Source organism: Corvus brachyrhynchos, unplaced genomic scaffold, assembly GCF_000691975.1.
Source record: "Corvus brachyrhynchos isolate BGI_N302 unplaced genomic scaffold, ASM69197v1 scaffold334, whole genome shotgun sequence".
Lineage (NCBI taxonomy): Eukaryota > Metazoa > Chordata > Aves > Passeriformes > Corvidae > Corvus > Corvus brachyrhynchos.
The window spans coordinates 2015133-2030818 of NW_008238316.1; the positions used below are offsets into that span (position 1 = coordinate 2015133).

The following is a 15686-nucleotide window of genomic DNA, read 5'->3' on the forward strand; positions in this document are numbered from 1 at the left end:
CATCGCTCCTGGTGGATTTGGGACCATCCGTGGTGAAATTTCCAGAAGCATCACTGACACTTTGCTTCAAACAGCAAGAGCCTGCAGAGACCTCGGTGACAAACAACAATTTATAGAAATAAATCCGGGAAGTATAATTACTGTCAGCAAATCAGCACTTTCTAGGGGGTCTCAAAGCCTGGGCAGCTCTGTGGGAATTCCTCCCAGGCTCAGGAGCATCAGGAAAAAGCTCCAAGATATTCCAAGAGCAGTAAGTGGGTGTTGGATGCCAGAATCACCAGTGGAAAGGCTCCATGGGGGCAGGTCATGGAGGAAAAGAAGAAGAGTTGGGGTTTGAGGCAGGAGAACTGAGGAGTTCTCCTCAAAACTCCACACACTGTCTCACACAGCTGGCACAGCCGGAGATGTTTCCCCTCTTAAATTCCCTGGGATGGGAAGCTTGAGCCTCCAGTGGAGTTTTGGAAGATCAGTGACATCGTGGTTCAGCCTAACAAAACCTGAGTGGGTTGTGAAGCCCTAAGGGGAGCACTCCTAAATAAACCCCAGCCCTCTGTGTTCAGCTAAGAGGGACCCTGGGTCTCACCCACACAGACCTCATAACAAAAACCAGGCTCTCCTAAGAGCAAAACCATCCCAAAAGCCCAGCTCTGGGAGCCAAACCCAAAGGGAAGCCCAGCTCCTCACACCACCCCCAGCACTGTCACGGGAGCGCTGCCCCTGCCAAGAGCCACGCTCAGGCGGTGCCCTCGCCTACATTAACACCCACATTTGGGTGCTGATAACAGTTTATGGCTTTTAAATGTTACCCTGCTCAGGGTGGGTATTCCCAGGCAGCTTTGCTGCTCTCCAAGATCCCCGTGGTCAGGCTGGCCCTGTGACTTTGGAGTCACAGTGACACCGCACGGGGACAGGGACAGGCTGGGACAACAGGAATCTGCTGGAATGCACTGAGGAATGAAAAGCTTTAGTGTATCCTTTGTATTGACAGCCAGGGCAACTCAAAGTGAGCTCAGAGGCTGCCACTGAACATGGAACTCTTGGAGCCTGATCTGCCATCAGCAGCTTAAACAGCCCCTGTGCCAAGGCTGGACCTGGGTAAAAGATCTCATCTCAGATCGGATCTTCAGTCTCAGACTGAAAACTGATGTTAATAATCATTAAATTCAAAGCAGGGGACTGGTAGAGAGGTGGCTGCCCGGAAATAGGAATTAATACAGGACAGGGATAGTGCTCAGCCTATGGAACTCTGGGTGTTCATGGAGGGAGGATGAGGAGAACAGCAAACATAAATAAATCAGGATTATTCCTGCGTTGTTCCCAGGCTGGTATCACTGACTGAGTCCCCTCCAGGGTCTAAAGGGGCTCCAGGGAGAGCTGGAGAGGGACTGGGGACAAGGGATGGGGGGACCAGATGAGGGGAATGGGTTCACACTGACAGAGGGGAACTTTAGATGGGATCTTGGGAAGGAATTGTTCCCTGGCAGGGTGGGCAGGCCCTGGCACAGGGTGCCCAGAGCAGCTGGGGCTGCCCCTGGATCCCTGGCAGTGCCCAAGGCCAGGCTGGACATTGGGGCTTGGAGCAGCCTGGGACAGTGGGAGGTGTCCCTGCCCATGGCAGGGGTGGCACTGGATGGGCTTGGAGGCCACCACTGCCCCATGTCCCCAAGTGCCACCTCCACACATCCTTTAAATGCCTCCAGGAATGCTGATCCCACCACTGCCCTGGGTGCCTGTCCCAATGCTTGACAGCATTTTGGTGGAGAAATTTTCCTTGATATCCAACCTAAACCTCCCCTGGTGCAAGCTGAGGCCATTTCCTTTGGTCCCTTTGTGTTTAAATTACAGCAGGCAAAATGCAAGCCAGGAACTGATACTACTCTGTATTTCAGAGGTGGAATTACTTTAATATGGCTCTAACAAAGAACATTTGATTATTTGTAAAGCACAAGCCTGAACATTTCATTATGATGGTGCCTCATAATGATCACCAAATGAGTTGGCCCTGCATCCCAATTCCAGTTTACTGTGCAGAAAACTCCCTCAATTTTCTACAATTTATAAATGACAGGAATTTTAAATGGAGCTCCAAGCCTGACACACAGACCCAGATCCATCCTGGGTAGCAAAGGAGATTTGACCACGGTGCTGTAGTAAATTTAGCTATACATTTATGCTGGTATCCCATTTTTTGCTCTCTTTCCCCCTCTTTGATTCCATCTTGTTGTAAACCTGCTCTGAGGGTTTGCTAACATGGATTATCTAGTCTACATCCCAGGAATTAATTCCTACTCCTGCATCCCCCATAGGCATCTTCACTTGTTTGAGGTGGTTTTTTTTTTTCTTTAAAGGAAGTCAAGAGAATTAAAATTCACTGCTGCATTCCTCAGTTCCACTTAATCCTTACAAACATGAACAGAGCTGGCGGGAGTATTTTGATGGAAGCATTTTCCCAGGAAAAATGTGTGATTTCCTCACTGGACCTGTGGTACAAGGATTTTTCTCTCCTCTCATTAAAAATACATTTATAGCCGAGCATGGATTTTTTTCCCCAACTAGAAACATTTGCCATAAACCATCATTTTGACACAAGCATCCTCATTTTGAAATTCTAAGATAAAACCTTTGGATCCAATAGTTGTTGATGGTTATTATTGACAGCAAGGTGTTGCTACAGGAAAAAAATTAGGTTGGAATTCTTTTTTTTCCCCATTGTTTCCTTCTTTTTCTTTCGCACAACACAGGAATTGCCTGCAAAAAAATCATGAGAAGAGGGGAAAAGGGAAGAGTTTGGAGCTTTGAGCCCTGCCAGGTTGTTTTACAGCCTCCAGATGGGAAAAGCAAAGCGCAGTTCCAGGGTTTTGCTCTTTTCAGGAAGCAAGAACCAGATCTGACCCCTGGAATCTCTTCCATCACCACCCACTCCACTCATCCTGCTCCAAACAGGAAAATAAATCCCCCAAATTGTGCTATTTAAAAATTTTATAAATGAAAACCATATTCTTTGATGTGAACAGTGCTCCAGCAGCTTTTGTAGCTAATAAATAGCAATAATATTTATTATTCCCTAAGCATCCCCTATTTCCATAATTTTTTTTTTCAGGCTCTGAACGAACACAGAGGGAAAAAGACGTTGGAAAAATCCTTGGAGATGTTCACTGCAGCAAAAGCAAAGATGATGGTAACCATAAACCTTCCGTAGTGCTGCTTTCCCCCAAACCCCTGGAATTCTGCCTTCCTCCATCTGGCACACTCTGCTTGCCCAACATTAGATCTGTATTTTTATTATTTCCATGTTTTTTAACCCAGCAGGAGGAATACTGTGCCTGCTCTTTAGACAACATCTTCAAAGGGGAAAAAAAATAAACAATTGGAGTTCCCAGGCTATGATTCAGTCAGAGCAAAGCAAGGACAAGTCGTAAGCTGTGATTTTCTAAACCAACAACTGTTGTCTTTAAGACTCCAAACCACTTGATTATTCACTAACTACATTTGAGTCATCAAGTTTGCTCTGAGTGTAACTTCCCCACACAAATGAATGTCATTTATGCCCTCTTTGTGAGAAGAAGAGTAGGACAATTTTGATTTTAGACTCCTAGAAAGGTTTGGGTTGGAAGGGACCTTATCTCCTAAGGGCTCTTTTTCCCTGAGGGAGATTTTGGGTCGATACAAAGATTTTAAAGACAGATTTTAAAAGGCTGAGAGAGCTGGGATTGTTCAGCCTGGAGAACGGAAGCTTTGGGGTGACCTCAGTGTGGCCTTGCAGTGCCTGGAGAGGACGACAGGGAAGATGGAGAGAGACTTTGGAGAAGGGATGGAGGGACAGGACACAGGGAATGGCTTAAAACAGACAGAGGGGAAATTCAGGTGAGATATTGGGAAGGAATTGTTCCCTGGGAGGGTGGGCAGGCCCTGGCACAGGGTGCCCAGAGCAGCTGGGGCTGCCCCTGGATCCCTGGCAGTGCCCAAGGCCAGGCTGGACATTGGGGCTTGGAGCAGCCTGGGACAGTGGAAGGTGTCCCTGCCCATGGCAGGGGTGGAATTTTGAATCTTTAAGATCCCTTCCCACTCAAACCACTCCATGATTCTGACATTTTTCTTTTTCTCTGAGACAATAAATGAAAAGAAGGCGAATTTCTGTGCACCAGCCTTTCACTCCCGACCATCCCTATCCCTTCAGTGCCAGAGGTGTTTCGCTGAGGATCTGTTTGATGTCCCCAGGCTGGGGAAATACAAAGGGGCCTCTCCAGCAGGTGCTGATGAGGCACAACATCCTGCAGCCCTGGCGTTCTCTGCTCTTGCCTACGTACAAAATCATTTGTTTGTCCCTCTTCACCCCCTGTTTACTGTCCCTCACTGGAGCAGGTTTGGTTCAGCCCTATTAGAAATCAAGCTGCACCTCACTGGAGTGCCCTGGAAGTGCAGGAATTTGTACTCAAGGTCTGGGACCATGGGGAAAATTGAGCCCCTGCACCCCACTGTGAACTGGAGTGCCCTGGAAGTGCAGGAATTTGTGCTCCAGCTGTGGAACAATGGTGAAAATTGAACCCCTGCACACCATTGCCAACTCGAGTGCCCTGGATATCCAGGAATTTGTACTCAAGGTGTGGGACAATGGGGAAATAGAGCCCCAAGTCATCAGCTCAGCCCTGCCAGAGGCTGTAAAGCGATCCAATCCTCGATCCTTGGCACGCAGAGCCCTGGTGGGCAGGAACTGTGCATTCCCTCTCCCTGCTGTGTCACTTCGCTCCCAAAGAAACCCTATCCAAGCCTGGAAGTGTAAATTTTTTGTGGAGAAACTGCACAGATTGTTGGGGAGGGTCAGCAGCACCGCCTGACTAAGGTGGTCTCAGCTCTCTGCACAAAAATTAGGAAAAAACCTTAGCTGATGAACGGAGCTGTTTGTCAGAGCGCAGAATTTCACTGCAGGTGCTGAGCTCCAGATCCAAACCTTTATAGAAATAGAATGCTTTATGTACATAGTATTTATAGGGAAATATATTACAATACTTTTAAGACACAGCATTTTTTCTATAAAAAGTGTGATTCTCATTAAAAGAAAAAGTAGGGCTGAGTTCAGAGGATCACAGAATGGTTTGAGTTGGAAGGGATTTTACAGATCATGTACTTCCAACCGCCTTGCCATGGGCAGGGACACCTCCCAGAGATCTTCACAAGTCACTAAATATGCCAGAAAATGTAAAGATAGTAGAGAAAAATTGGCTTAGCCCAGCTTGTTGCCACATGTATGATCTCAGACAACAGAGTCTAAAAATCAATAAGTCAACTGCACATCTGAGAACTCGGAGGCGTCGCCTCAAGCAGCAGATGGCTCATCCAAAAAAACCCCAAAAAAGCCCCATGAAAAGCCCCAACCTTCTGTGGCAATTAGTGCCACGCTTGAAAGCGTGCAGGAGCAAAAGGAGAAGGGCAGTTTTAAACTGCTTGAGGATATTGAACCCAGCAAGGATTATAAATGATTAAAGCTGAGCAGCTCTGGTTCAGGGTGGTGGTCAGCAATGAATTCTGGGTGCTGGAAGTGCCAGGTTGGATGGAGCTTGGGTAGGATCCATTCTGTGTTGTGATTTTAGGCAGGAAGAGGCAATAATATCAATTCATCCCTGTGGGGAAAGCTTCAAATAAACTGCACCTCAGGGGCCCCAGTGCAGTGCTCCCAAGCAGGGTCTCGTGAGAGCCACCACATCTTGCTCTGCCCTCCGGTCCTTTCCAGCTCATTCCCTCACATATTGGCAAAAAATGGGCAGAGAGGGAAGGCCCAGAATCATGGAAATCAGCTCAGAATTCCTGAATGGTTTGGGTTGGAACCTTGAAGCACATCCTGACACGTGCAGGGACACCTTCCACAAACCAGGGTGCTCCAAGCCTCAGACGCTTCCAGGCCATGCCAGGATTCTGCTTTCTGGGGATTCCAGCACTTCCCTGGGCACTCTGTTCCAATGATTTACAACCCTTTGGGTAAAGGAATTCTTCCTGATGTTCAGCCTGAACCTCGCCTGGCCCTTTCCTCTTCTCCTGTTGCTTGGTACCTGGGAGAAGGGCCTGACTTGGAGGAAGGGAAGCAAATACATCACGCTTGGAATATTGGAATTAAACAAACCACAAAGGGCCTGATAGAAATTCCATAATTTTGCAATCATAAACCCCCTCCCATCTGTGCTTGAGCCGAGGGCTTTGAGGCCAGGCCACCCCAACAACAGCCTGGGCACGGCAGGGCCACATTTTCCACCATTTCATTGAATTCCTGCCATGGGGTGCCCTCAGGAGATCCATCAGCTCCACGGCCCAGCTGCCACCTCTCCAAGGCAAGGTTGGATCCCTGCAGGAAGAGCTCCAGCCCCGAGGGGAGCAGATGGTGACACCAGCCCAGGGTCACTCTGCCCCCTCACTTGGCAGCTGTCCCAGCTTTGGAGCTCTTGCCCTCCAAAGCCTCTGGGAGGGTTTTTTTTCAGGGAATTGCTGACAGCTTTCCCAAAGCCTGGAAAAGCTTCCTGCGCCTCAGGGCGGTGGATCCAAACCCATCAGGCCTGGCTCCCTGGCAGAGAAAGGGAAATAAAGGCTGAAAAGTCTTCTGAAATCACTCAGTGCTTGCAAGAAGTGTGAAAAGAAGCTGAGATAATGGATGACAAAAATTCCAGCCGGTCCTTGGAGACCGTGTGTCGGATCCACAGTCCCTGGGACATACAGAGGGTGCAGGTGTTGGGGAAAGGGCAAAACCATCCCGGATTTACGGAAAAACCTCCATTATTTAGCAACAGGGCTGGCAAAAAATGCTTCTCACTTAGCCAGAGTTATAAGGTTGGGTTTATTTGTTCTCTCTGGGCTGTTTTTATTCATTTTGCTGCCTACCAACACTGGAAGCACTCCTTCAGTTTTATGGTGGCCTCTGCACCATGGCTGCATCTCCATCTCCAGGGGGCGCCTGGCTGGAAAACTGCATTATCCTGCACTATCCTGGACTGTATTCCTACCCCGTGGCCGCTTTTAGTTCCCTCTTCTACTTCTCCAAACTGGGCTGGAATGGGAATAGGGAATGTCTCTGCATTGTGACCAAGGAATCGCATCATGCCAAGAGGAGTCACCCCAGGAGGGACCCTTTCCTCAGTGTCCTTCCACCCCACAGCCCCTTTTTCCAGCCCTTTCCCATCACAAATTCCATCTGCTTTCCTACACCGGAATTTTGCTGCTTCCCAGGCCCTTCCCCAACACTTTTTGGTGGTTGGATGCCTGTTCCCCAAACACAGGGATCGCAACAGAAGGAACTGTGGTTCTCCCTGGAGAAACAGGAATTAAAATGGTATTTTCCTATAGGATAAAAGTATCTTTTATTCATATAAATCTCTCTGGAAATCTCACCCTGAGATGAAACTCCTGCCACATGTACACTTGTGCGTCTGCCTCTGTGTCCCAGAGTGATAAATATTTCCAATCCTCCATTCCACTCTCCTTTCTCTGGAAAATTCAGGACAATGAGGTTCATAGGGCAGCAGGAGGGAAAGTTTTAGTGGGAGCAGGGGATGGCAAGGAAGGTGTCTGATGAAAATGGAATATAACCCTTACTATTCCTGGGAAGTTCAGTCCAAGGACATCAGAAAAGGATTCTGCCCACAAAAGCTGCAGAGGGGAAGGGGAAGGGGAAGGAGGAGGAGGAGGAGGAGGAGGAGAAGGAGAAGAAGGAGAAGAAGGAGAAGAAGGAGAAGAAGGAGAAGAAGGAGAAGAAGGAGAAGAAGGAGAAGAAGGAGAAGAAGGAGAAGAAGGAGAAGAAGGAGAAGAAGGAGAAGAAGGAGAAGAAGGAGAAGAAGGAGAAGAAGGAGAAGAAGGAGAAGAAGGAGAAGAAGGAGAAGAAGGAGAAGAAGGAGAAGAAGGAGAAGAAGGAGAAGAAGGAGAAGAAGGAGAAGAAGGAGAAGAAGGAGAAGAAGGAGAAGAAGGAGAAGAAGGAGAAGAAGGAGAAGAAGGAGAAGAAGGAGAAGAAGGAGAAGAAGGAGAAGAAGGAGAAGAAGGAGAAGAAGGAGAAGAAGGAGAAGAAGGAGAAGAAGGAGAAGAAGGAGAAGAAGGAGAAGAAGGAGAAGAAGGAGAAGAAGGAGAAGAAGAAGAAGAAGGAGGAGAAGAAGGAGAAGAAGGAGAAGGACTCCTTTCCAGGACAGCCAAGAAACCTGAAAAAAGCTGGAGAAGGCAAGACAGGAGAGAGCAGGGCAGCAAGATGGGGCACACCAAAGGCTTCCAGGTTTTGGTTCTGAGGTTTTCAAAGAAACACTGGGTGATTCAGTTATTCCCTGGGAAAAGGAGCAATGGAAAGGTCAGGTCAGTCCAGCAGTGGCATCACTGAAGGACACAGAAGGAAAGTGGGAGTTAGAGCAGGGAGAAGAGGAGCAGGAGTGGGGTGATCCCAGCACCTCTTGGAGAGTTAATAGAGATCTAATAAAAACCAATTAATTCTGGAGTCTGACTCAAGAAAAACACCTCTATAAAAAAAAGAAACAAAGTCCTACTTTTATTGATGTCTCCCTCTCAGGCTCTTAAAAAGCTTTTGGCATTAAATTCAGCTCCGACATTAATTTCTGACTGAACAGAGCTCTGACAGCACCAGCTACAATCCTGATTGGAATATTCCTGATTTAATATTTCCCATGTGCATTCCCATGCTTTTCTGGTCACTGATGTCAACATCCATCACAGCAACTCCCACTGTTCCAGGAGGGAAATACGGTATCAGGTTTCTGAAATGGTCAGCACACAGATTGGCCCCTGACACTCATACCCATAGCCATGGATATGATTTTACTGTTCCAGGAAATTAGCAAGGCACAAATCATGCCCCAGGGATGTGGGGCAGCTAGAGGAGAGCTGATTTCTCTAACTTAGCGAAAATAACTTCCAGAGGTGGGGACGTAAATGGGAAATAGCACAAAATTTCTTGGAAGTAGTTGTGTTGTCCCATGAGGGACAGCTACCACCATTCTCATTTTCAGACCATCAAGAATGTAACAAAAAATCAGATATAAATCGGTCCCAACAGCTCAGATATCACTGCTGGGGTCATCAGGGCACAGCACCTCCTGCGCAACCCAAAGACCACAATTCCTTCTTCCCCCTACACACCACAAACACATTTTGCAAAGAATCAATCAAAAAATGTGTATTTTAGTCTTTATGAGAAGCAGGATGAGCGGAGGGCACTCTTTGCCTGGGGCTCTCGGTATCAAACAGGAGCTTCCTCCAGCAGTTCCATCCATGAGCTGACCTGCCATGACCCTGCTGGAGGGACAGCTTCCCAAATTCCCACACCTTTTCCATATGCCATGCCTTAAAATAATTCACACCAGTCACAGGACGGCTCAGGCTGCAGGGAGCACAGAGGGCACCTGGTGGCACCTCCCTGCTCCAGCAGGGCCATCCCGGAGCACAGGCACAGCACTGTGTGCACACAGCTCTGCAACAGCCCCAGGGAGGAGAGCCCAGAGCCTCTGTGGCCAATGTGCTCAGGGCTGGGCACTGCCCAGGGCAGCAGTTCTGCCTCCTGGGCAGGGCAATTGCTGGGCTCAGGCCCTGCCCGGTGCTCTGGTGCCATTGCTGGGCCCCGGAGCAGAGCCCGGGCCCTGCTCGGAGCCCTCCCTGCAGCCAGGGACAGCCAGGGCTGAGGGCCCCTCTCAGCTGGGGCTCCTCTCGAGGCTGAGCAGCCCCGGCTCCCTCAGCCTGTGCTGGGCACGGAGAAGCAGCATGTGATCAAAAAGCACATGATAAAAAATCCCTTTAGAGCTTCCCATAAAATACACACCTCCTTATGCTTTCCCCTCTTTGTCCAGGACAGCAAATTCACCAGCCACAGAGACCTTGCCCACACAGTTTCACAGTCTTTGCATACTCCCCAGGACACTCTGCTGGCTCAGGGACAGCTCGGTGTCCCCCAGGACCCCCAGGACACTCTGCAGGCTCAGGGACAGCTCGGTGTCCCCCAGGTCCTTCCCTGCAGAGCAAATAACTTCATTATTTTCCAGGACAGCCCACATGGGCAAATGAACAAGCTCAGCTGTTTTCAGAATAAAACAGCATTAGAAATCTCCTCCTAGAAATCCAACGAAACAGCCTTAAACCAGCTGCTGTTATCATGCTATCATGTGGAGTATGTTTGTTATAACTTTGTGCTGTTCCTGTAGGTTTAAATCATCCGTATTCCCATTGCTTTTCCCAGTAGGACGCACCCCTCACATTCACATTTATACTTCAGCACATCCAGTGGACACACAGATGTTGTGAAGGCCCTGTCTCAGCTTCAGCTTGGGCTACCCACCTGAATTCTTCCTCTGTTGCCACTGCCCAGGAGTGTTTAGGGACCTCTTTTTTAGCAAGCCAAGCACTCACCATAAAATCCCAGCTGGCCTTCAAGACTTGGCCAGTTTGGTGAAAGCCTTAGGAACTGAACTGTGAATATTTCCATCAAACCCCTCCCTCTCCTGCTCCATCACCACCTCTCCAAACATCAACCCCCTGCCCTGTGCCCCTGCTCTGGGTCTAGAGCTCCTCCTGGATCCCAAAACTGGGTGAAACCCACAGCCAACCACCACCCAAACCCAAACCACCAGCCCTGTGTAAGTCCAATGTATGATGGAATACGCAGCAGGAAAGAGGCATTCACGGAATCCCAGACTGGTTTGGGTTGGAAGGGGCCTTAAAGCCCATCCCATTCCACCCCCTGCCTTAAGCAGGGACACCTTTCATTATCCCAGGCTGCTCAGAACCTTCATTTTCCTAAAGATTTGTTCTCCATCCTCTTTTCTCCCCCCATCATTTTCTGTCTCAAGACTCCCCACCAGTCTAAACCACGTTTTCCATCCAATGGGATGGATGGCTGCTCCCAAAACATCCCCTCTGGAAGGGGCTGAGGTGTGCTCCAGATGTTCTGGAGCAAGATCCAGCTGTGTGAGGCCAGCAAGGCAGCACCCCCTGATTTCTCAGCCAGTTTCAGTACCTAAGCCACACAGAGTTATCCACACTGAGTTACCACTGAGTTCAGTACCTGAGCTGCACTCAGTTATCTCCCTGTGCCGATCTGAAGGAAAAAGAAATAATTCTGACAGAAATAATTCTTGTCACCAGCCCTATCAAATGTTTTCTTTGCAATGAAGAAAACATCACCTGACTCTGGAGCACCCTGGATTACGTCGTGCTAGGCTGCAAATTATCCATCTGCTGCCTCCAATTAGCCAGGGAGGTACGAGGGGCACTGGGAGAGGATGTGGATCATCATTTCATGGATTGTTCTGCCGGTGTGAAATGGGATACTGGGAACTAATGGGTGCCATCTGCCGTGAGCATGGCAAATGGGATAACGCCCATCAGCCCCCGATGGCTCCGTCAGGGACATATTGTGGGGAGGGATTTGTTATCCCAGCTCCTGCTGGGCTGCATTTCAGGATCATTTTCTAGCCTAATGAAGAGATGGGTTTTAGTTGTTTTATTCTACACACATGAAATCCCAGGATTTAATAAAGTCGAGGGGAAGGTGTCCCTTGGTCTGTAAGGTCCATTCCAACCTGGGATTCCAAGTATTGCTAAGGGCCCTGGTAAAGTTTTAAAAAATTAATCAAAGATGAAAAAGGAAAGAAAATAGAGTAAAAATTCTGTTTTATCTCAAGCTCTCAGCCATATCAGTATTTTACAGCAGTGGAGTCATCCTAAAGTTTTCCCAAGTGGCTGAACAGGGATGTCTCACCCAATCCTGACAGACACTCATTAATTAGCAATTTATCGAGCTGCTAGATGTTTACATTACTATACTTTCCCATTATTCCATTTAAATCTCCCTGTCGGACTCCTGCGATTAGCAGCAAACTGGAGGGATGGTTCTGGAGGAATTCCACCTCTCTAGCAAAAAAATGATCATGGAATGGTTTGGGTTGGAAGGGACCCTAAAGTTCATCCAGTGCCGTGGGCAGGGACACCTTCCACTGTCCCAGGCTGCTCCAAGCCCCAGTGTCCAGCCTGGCCTTGGGCACTTCCAGGGATGCAGGATTGTCCTTTCCCTGATATGGAGAACGTGCTCTCAATAATTCAGTTTCCATTTCTTTATTGAATGTTCAAATATATGCAGCCAAGTATTGTCAATGAACCAATCTCAAACTACTGCATTTGAGATGCTGAGGAATTCCCAGCATGGGGATGCTCTGGGTCACCAGGGCTGTGAGGGGATGGAATCAAAATCAGGATATTTGTTTAATAACCACAATATTTTGTAATTCAGGTAGAGATTTGTAGACTTGAGGTTTGTGCTTGATATGTCTCTGGCTGCCAAGAGGTGCCAGGAAATTCGGCCTTTGAATATTCTGCCACCTTTTATTTGGAAGAAGGGTGGGAGAGGAGGGATCGACCTCGTCACCACAGCATCCCAAAAAAAAGCCCAAGAGCTCTGTCATGCAGATAAACCCCTAGGAAAAGATGTTTGTCCATGAAGATGAATGAGTGTCCCCAATTCCTGCCTTAATAAAGCCAATTTTTATAATAATCACCTGCTGAATATGCATTTGCAGCTTCTCCTCTTTTAGCTTATCCCCAAAGGAAAATGTTTATATAAAAGTGGTCACTCACATCCAACTTCCACCTCCAAAATCCCACAGAAATACAGAAAGAGAATTTAAACCCCTCAAACTGCCTTGCCTTCAGCCATCCCCCCATCAGGATGACCACGATTATCCTTTTTCATACAGGAATAACACTCCAGAGCTGCAAACATCAAACTCTTTGAGCTTCCAATGGATGTTTGGGGAAGAAAGCATGAAGTCAAACTAATTTTTGATGTCCACAAGCAAGGGAAGGTCTACATTTGGCTGCTCAAGTGCAGAACAAACCCCATTTCCCACTTCTGGCACAAATCCAGTGACTCCAAAAGAATCAATCCACTCCCAACCTCTTCCCAAGCGGCCAGAACCACCTGAAAGCTGCAAAAATCCTGGAGAAAACATCAAAATTCAAGAACTACTTCATAAGGAGCACTTACCCTTGGAGGGCTTTCTCTCCAAACCAATCCCCCTTCCCCAGAGTGCGGAGAAAGACGGGATCTTCGCTGGGAGAGTCCTCCCGGGTAACGTTCACCTGTGGAAAAGCCAAAGCCCCACGGGATTCAGGGAACTTTGAATTAACAACTGAAACCTCTTTGTTCAGAGGGGAATTTGTCACCTCCTGGATCTCTCAGGAAAAGCTCCTCTGGGAACCACGTAATTCCCCAGAGTCCTGCACTTTTCCCTAGGCATCGCCAACCACCCATCCAAGCAAATGAGCAGTGGTTTTCCACTACTCCGGCAAAAACACACGGCTTTGGATTTTTGGGAATGTTTTTAACTCTAAACGTGGAGTTGGCTGCACAAGCACAGTCACAGGAGAATGAAATCCCAAAAATTTGCTGTGCCTTGGTCAGACACATGGCCTAGGCTTCCGTTAGCTCCGTTCCACATGATTCCCAGCATTCCCAATCTCCCTGGAGGGACAGGAATAACATAAATCACCTCCATCTGGACACAGCTGAAGTGAAGCAGTTTGGGGCATCACAGGACAAAGGCTGGCTCTGCTCTCTCTCCAATTCAGGGAGGGGACAACTCCAGCTGGAGCAGAAATCCAATCTTTCCATCTTTTTAATCAGAGCTTTTGCACATGGAAACTCCCAACCCAAAATGTGCAATGTCAGGCACATCCTTTTGGATTCAGTGCTATCCCGGTGCAGTTCCTCGGTTAAATTTCCACTTGTGGCCTGCACCTTGTCCCAGCTCTTTAAGGGGTGGCAGAACCAGCGGGTCTGAGTCATTAATGAGCAGCACAGGGCACTGAACACCGGCACTGCCTCATGGAAAGGCAGGGAATGTGGGATGGATGAGCCAGGAATGGCCCTGGACAAACAAAGGGAATTTCAATGCAGATTTCAGCCCTTTTTCCACGACTTCCACTGATCCCAAGCAAAGTGCGTTCAGGGATTAGGGCAGTGTGACTTCCACCAGGTTCAAAGCTCTGAGCCAGGCTCCCGTGGGGAACCTGCATTCAATTGGTGCCACACTGTGGATCCTAAAGGGAAAAGGGTGGAAAACGGCCCAGCAAGGCCCACGCTGCCTCTGGATAAAGGCAGGGGATGGAGCAGCAGCACTTCCCAAGCAGAAGGGAATGAGCCATTTCCATCCATTATTATTCCACACATTCCTGTCCACAGCATGTTTGGAACTCACTTTGATTTCTGCTTGCGGGGACTTGGGGAAACAAGTTAAAATAAATAAACTAAACAAGCTCAGGAGTGGGGTCAAGTGGGGTGGATGGAGCTGACAGGGAACAAGGGGAAAAGGATCTTGGTCCTGAAAGAATTATCAGTGGAGGGTGGGCTGGGAGAAAACAGAGCAGAAGTCTTTCTGAGAGGAGTGATGGGCTCAGAAATGTAAAAAATAATCTCTGCTCACATCAGCCTGGAGTAGAGAAGGCTTTAGGGAGACCTTAGAGCAGAATTCCAGTGCCTAAAGGTACAAGAGAGTTGGAGAGGGACTTTGGAGAAAGGCCTGGAGTGCCAGGACACAGGGAATGGGTTCAGAGTGCCAGAGGGCAGGGCTGGATGGGATATTGGGAAGGAATTGTTCCCTGGGAGGGTGGGCAGGCCCTGGCACAGGGTGCCCAGAGCAGCTGTGGCTGCCCCTGGATCCCTGGCAGTGCCCAAGGCCAGGCTGGACATTGGGGCTTGGAGCAGCCTGGGACAGTGGGAGGTGTCCCTGCCCATGGCAGGGGTGGCACTGGATGGGCTTTGAGGTCCCTCCCAAGCCAGATCATTCCATGATTCTGTCACTCCAGACACTCTGACGTGACAGGCAAGGCAGAGATTCCCTAAGGAGCTCTCCCTGCTGCTGCTCAGGCTGACTGCAGACACTGCAGCTGTGATCCCAGGAACAGGAGCTGCTGCCAGCATTTTCCTGGCTTACTGAGCTGCCTGGGTCAAGTTTTACCACAGGACACGGGGGGGGATGGGCTCCAGCTTCAGAAGCTGCCAGGCAGCACACAGGGATTCTAAAATCCTGAATTTCATTGGTATTTATTCCATGTTTCACTGCTGAGGCTCTATCCTGGGCTGCATCCTTAGCATGGATTAATTATTACATCCACCCAATGTCCTAAATCAGGCATTAAAATGAAACCCTCTCCAACCCCATGCATCCATCAGCCACCGGTGTCTCTTTCCCAAAGCAATAAGCTTGGAAGAGAAAACTGGGCAGGATTTAACTATCCCTGTGGGAATTTCTGTCAAGCCATCAGGCTCCAGCTGAGAGTCTGGGAATTTCTCAGCAAGTGCCCGTGCCTTGTTTTATTTTAGCTCCCTTTTTCTGGCCAGCAGCTGTCACAGCAAGATAAAGGAGCAGAGGCCAGGGACAAAGCCAAGGAGCTGCTCCAGGAGGAATCCAGGGCTCTGCAGCAACAGCCAAGGCCATGGGAGGTCTTCTCCATCCTCTGGGGGAGGGGTAAGGGCTGCAGCTCAGCAACTGGGATTTCCTTTTCACATTTCTTTGGGGATTGAGGACATGTTGGAATGAGCCCAGAGGAGGCCACGGAGCTGCTCCCAGGGCTGGAGCCCTTCTGGAGCCAGGCTGGGAGAGCTGGGGCTGCTCACCTGGAGAAGAGAAGGCTCCAGGGAGAGCTCAGAGCCCCTTGCAGGGCCT

At 48.9% G+C, this 15686-nt stretch overlaps 1 protein-coding gene across 1 annotated transcript in view; it reads right to left on the bottom strand.

Moving 5' to 3' along the window:
• The window catches only part of PRKG1 (protein kinase, cGMP-dependent, type I), a 315753-nt gene that overhangs the window by 78644 nt on the left and 221423 nt on the right, over window positions 1-15686 (bottom strand). The window contains exon 6 of the mRNA XM_008633292.2: window positions 13007-13101. Coding sequence (XP_008631514.2) covers window positions 13007-13101 — 95 coding nt within the window. The remainder of the gene's footprint in view (window positions 1-13006; window positions 13102-15686) is intronic.